The sequence below is a fragment of the Cystoisospora suis genome, assembly GCF_002600585.1.
Source record: "Cystoisospora suis strain Wien I chromosome Unknown contig_927, whole genome shotgun sequence".
Classification (NCBI taxonomy): Eukaryota; Apicomplexa; class Conoidasida; order Eucoccidiorida; family Sarcocystidae; genus Cystoisospora; species Cystoisospora suis.
This window is the reverse complement of record NW_027153728.1, coordinates 15755-20555: the sequence shown is the minus strand read 5'-3', so window position 1 is coordinate 20555 and position 4801 is coordinate 15755. Positions and strand designations below refer to the sequence as shown.

At 41.9% G+C, this 4801-nt stretch overlaps 1 protein-coding gene across 1 annotated transcript in view; it reads left to right on the top strand.

The window, feature by feature from the left end:
- Positions 1 to 3456, top strand: part of CSUI_002218 (site-specific phage integrase family protein) — a 7740-nt gene extending 4284 nt beyond the window's left edge. The window contains exons 6-7 of the mRNA XM_068062420.1: positions 1262 to 1322; positions 1613 to 3456. Of these exons, the coding sequence (XP_067925606.1) occupies positions 1262 to 1322; positions 1613 to 1711 (160 nt within the window). The 3' untranslated portion in view covers positions 1712 to 3456. The remainder of the gene's footprint in view (positions 1 to 1261; positions 1323 to 1612) is intronic.
- The last annotated feature ends 1345 nt before the right edge of the window (positions 3457 to 4801 follow it).

Here is a 4801-nt window from a genome sequence, read left to right as displayed (position 1 = left end):
ACCAAAGAAAGAAAGAACCGAGAGGAAGGCGTAGAGTGAGAAACAAGGCTTTCTTTACATCTTCTTCCTCTTCTTATATCTATCCGTCGATCTATTGACTAGAGACATGATATACACTCGCTTCTCTACGATCTGTCCCGGGGAGAGGAGAAGAGAAGGGAGAGTCAATCAAGTTTGTGTGTACTCTTTCTGTCTCTATGTGTCATACACATCTATAAGATATCTATCTAGATCTATCCATTCTTGTCTTTCTCTTTCTGAATGGAGGACGGGACTTCTCTTTACAAAGGCAGCAATTATACAAACCCACACGTAGGTGTAGGTATATGCACAGAGAGAGAAAGAGATACATATATATCTTTGTCGATACATAGAAACACCGATACATCTCTCTGTACTTGTATAGAGAGACAGCTAGGAAGAAGCAGATGAGAAGAGATCGAGAGAGAGGGGTAGATCAAAGAGAGGTATGAAGAGGATGGCTAGGAGTCTAACAATGGCTATAGCAGTAAATGCACTCGATACTCCCTCTAAGGAGAGGCCATGACCTATAGAGATATACGAATAGAGCTCTTGTTTTGACTGTAGCTTAAATGTGTATAGATTGCCTAACTGCTTTCTGTATGCATGCGCATACATCGTACCTGCTGCTTCTCCCTCTCCTGTTCGCTTCTCTTGATCGATATGAATGAATCGATTCTCGGTAATCGATTCATTCATATCGCTTCTCTTAGCTAATGGGTTGTTATGCATGGCTTCCAGTCAAGACAATGATCTTTTTTTTCTTCTTCCTTCTTTTTCCATCTCTTCTTTGTCTTCTTCTCTCCCCTCCCTCTCTTCTCCTTCTCACTTAGAATGTCGGATGCGTATCACACATCCCCTCCATGCATGCATATCTCTATCTACCTACATCTGTATGTACACTCCTTATTCCAACATATACACGTGTATGCACAGCAATCTACACAGATCTTGATACATATTCATCTCTAAGTATCGACCTCTGGTCTGTACAAACATGCGTAGATACCTCCGTGTATATCCGCGTCTTCTTGGTGCTGTTGTTTCTTTCTCTACACCCTTCTATACACAAAGTGAGAACACACTTGCTGGCACATTCACTATATTCGTACATGAGAAAGTGAAGACCTAGCTTCTTACCCATAGAAAACTTCCTCTATCTTTCTATCTCTCTCTTTCTCTCTTTCTAGATCTTTCTATGAAAGTTCTGCTCTTCTCTTGTGTCTCTTTCTCTCTGCAGGCATTCCTTCGCGACTTTAGCTGCAACGTCCAATCCGCCTGTTCCTCTACCTGTAGCTCAGGTAATTCTTGAAGTAAACGACTTAGATAGATAGGCACGGAAAGACACACCAGGGAGAAAGACAGACGGAGAGACAGAGAGAGAGAGAGAGTGAAGAAGGTAGAAGATCTCAGGGGTCTTTAGACTGTCCCTCTCGATGGCTGTGCCTAGCTGTCTTTTTGTCTATCGGTTTCTTTCTTCGCGACTCTATCTATCTATCTATCGATCTATCTATCTATCTTCAATCTATTTATTTTTGATCTTTCTGTCTTCTCATTTTCTCCTTCATCTTTCTTATTCTTCTCTTTCCAGGCAGTCATGCGGCATGTCTCTTCTAAGATGCTCCTCGATACCTACGCTAAAGCAGGGACCCTCATTATCAAGGAAGGCCTTCGTAACTTCACAGTTTAACTACATTCTCTCGACAAGCGGTTCACAGGCAAGAAAGAAAGAAAAGAAGAGGAGAAAGAAGATTCTCTCTCTCTCTCTTTGTCTGTCTCGAGTTGTTTGTATGGCTTCCTTCATGCCTATACAAGAAAGAGAAGAAGATAAAGAGGAACAGTAGAAGGAAAGAGAGTTGTCGATCTGTGCTTTTTAGAGATGAAGAATGAAGTTTTCTTTTCAGGTTGACATGAAAGAGAAAAATCTTTATCATGCGCTCCATTCGGCTTATACAGAGGATCTTCTCCCGTCCCTTGGAGAAATCTTTCTTTTCTCTTTTTCTACTTCTTTCCCCCGCCTCGAGTTTTTCGTTCGACACTTCGTTTCCGCGGTGTATGTACACCCGAGAATATGTTGAAGACTAAGGTTCTCCGTATAGAGATTCACATTTTTAATGAAGAAGTCAAGAAAGAAAGTGAAGAAGAAGAAGAAAATTTCTTCCTTGTGAATAACATGTGAATCTTCTTCTTTATTTGGTTAGGTGTACATGGCTGGCAGGCTGTAGAGCCCCCTTACATTTTGTGAGTTTTCATAGTCAAAAGAAGATCTCTCAAACTTGTACTGAAAGTGCGGAAAATCCATTGCTACTTTATCTATATATGTCGATATACATATATACATCTATATATGTATACATGTATATATATGTATTACAATAGGGAATCTGTTGCGTACTCTTGATTTAGCTCATCCTACAGGTTGCGCAACTTCAACTAGAACTGGCCGAGCTTGAAGGGAAAGAAGAGGGGGTGCGTCGATCACGCACATAGATGTAAGAAGATCACGGCAACTACTACTACTACGAGTAGTAGTAGTACTACTACTACTGGAACTATCATGTTATGATGACTACTATTACTAGTAGCAGGAGTATATGGAGTAGTTGTGGCCATGATATGCTACTACTAGACCTACTAGTTCACTTAGGATTGATAGGCCTACTGTCGCTATGACTGTGACTGAGTGTATTGAAATACTAGGGATATTCACATGAAGAAAAGGCCTAGACATCTATCTTACTCTAAAAAGAGATGGAAAGATTTGGAGGATAGTGAAGACATAGAGATCTCTCTTGACGTTATATAAGGCGATTTGTCTCGATTAACCACACACACTCCCAATGTGCATGCATGTGGCGGTGCTTTACTTCTTTTTTTTTCCGCCTGGTCTGCAAGGCCAAAAGAAGAACTAGGAAATCCATCGATGAAGAGCGAGCGAGAAACTTCCCGTGTAGTCAGTGAAGCCAGGAGGAGAGGCTATAAACTTCGATTCCCTACTACTAGGAGGTATTTCCATCTCCTTTCTCCTCTTCCTACTCCTACTAGGAGTACTCCTCCTATATAAGGGACGGCTAGACTACTACTACTACTGAGCTAAGAAGAGGGGGGAAGAAGGGATACACATACACCCACAATTCAACAGGACGACTCAACCCCACACACATATCGACTCCTCATCTTCATCTTCTTATCAAACGTCTTGACCTCTGTCTCTTTCTGTCTCTATTTCGAGTGTGAAGTCTCTCATTCTATCTGTCTGTCTATCCAGGATAGGTGTTTTTGTTTTGAACTTCTCCTCAACTTTTAAAGAGTGTGAATGAATTAAGGAATGATTGAATGAGGAAAAGAACCACAAGAATCGAGAAGGAAGAAACGCTTTGTTTCTCTAGTCCCCTTCTCCCTCTCTTTCTTTCTTTGAGACTGTTTCGTTAGGTAACTTAGCAGTAGTAGTGGGAGTTATGAGGTTCTTTTATCTTAATGGGGGGAATGTGTAGACTCGTTCTCCCCAACAACTCAAGCTCGGGAGGAGGCCTTGCGTCTCCCCCATGACTTCGATGAGCCCAAGACAGGCTTTAAATCACTTAAGAAAGAAAGAAAACAGAAGAAAGAATGAGAGAGAAAGAAACGAAAGCCTAGTCTTATGAGGCCGCTTGCCGAGATAACGATAGAAGCTGATAAAGAGGGGAGAGAAGAAGACGAGACTATTTACATGTGAGGAGGAGAATATCTCCCTTACTCTCCACTCTTTGCTCCAAAGAGCCCTTTCATCTTTTGCTTGCTTTGCTTTGACCTTCTCGCCAAGCCTTTTTCTATCTCTACTGACAGTCCACCTGGCGTTAGAATTAGAAATAAACCTCGAGAAATGGAGAAAAGATCTCTTTGATTTATGCATTGCATAGATGGATAGAGAGAACGGTCAGATGGAGAGCTTGAACGGTTTCTTCATAGAAACGCCTCGAGGAAAAGAAGTAGACGGGAGAGGCAGATCGATGGCTCTTGTGCGTGTGAAGATGCTTGCTTGGCAAAGTAGATCATTCTTCTAATAGACGAGGATACATCAAGACTCCTTCCTGTTTTTCCCTCTTACTACTGTGTATAGATCTATGAAGATGTGTGACTATGTATTGATGTATGTACATCACAGCTGAAACACCCCTTCCAGTGTACATACACCTCAGTTTGCCTCCCCCCCTCTTTGGTGGTGTACATACACCGCACCTGTGGAAGTCTCAATTTACTTTAACTTCGTATATTTTATTTTCTCATTGTTAGGATTGGTGCTACTATCCTTCTAGTTCGTAATGTAATTCTCATTATCACTATGCTGTACATACACTACGTGAGCCTCCACCGCTACTTCTCTTTCTTCACTCGGTTCTGTCTCGAGACACAAGAGAACAATTCCCCTCTTTATTCCCTCAGTCCAACAACCCCAGCAGGAGCCCCGAGGCACTCCTCTTCTCTTCTTTCCTTTCGTGTTTCTTCTGTTTATTTTTCTTCTTCTCGTTCTTCTTCTTCTTTCTCCAGGAGAAACCGAGCGTGAAGACGTCTAGTCTGCCTCATTCAACAGGAGGAGTCCTCCTATGAGAACCTTTGGCTGACTGAATCTGCTGGAGATCCATCCATCAACCGTCCCAACACCTTCCTTTCATCTTTCTCGATTTCGAAATAAACCACATCCTTTCTTTCTTTCTTTCTTTTGAAACATAGCAATTCTTTCAGGCGATCGTCGTATATTCGCATTCGCCAAATGGGGAGACTCGAAAAGCCCTCTTTCCTA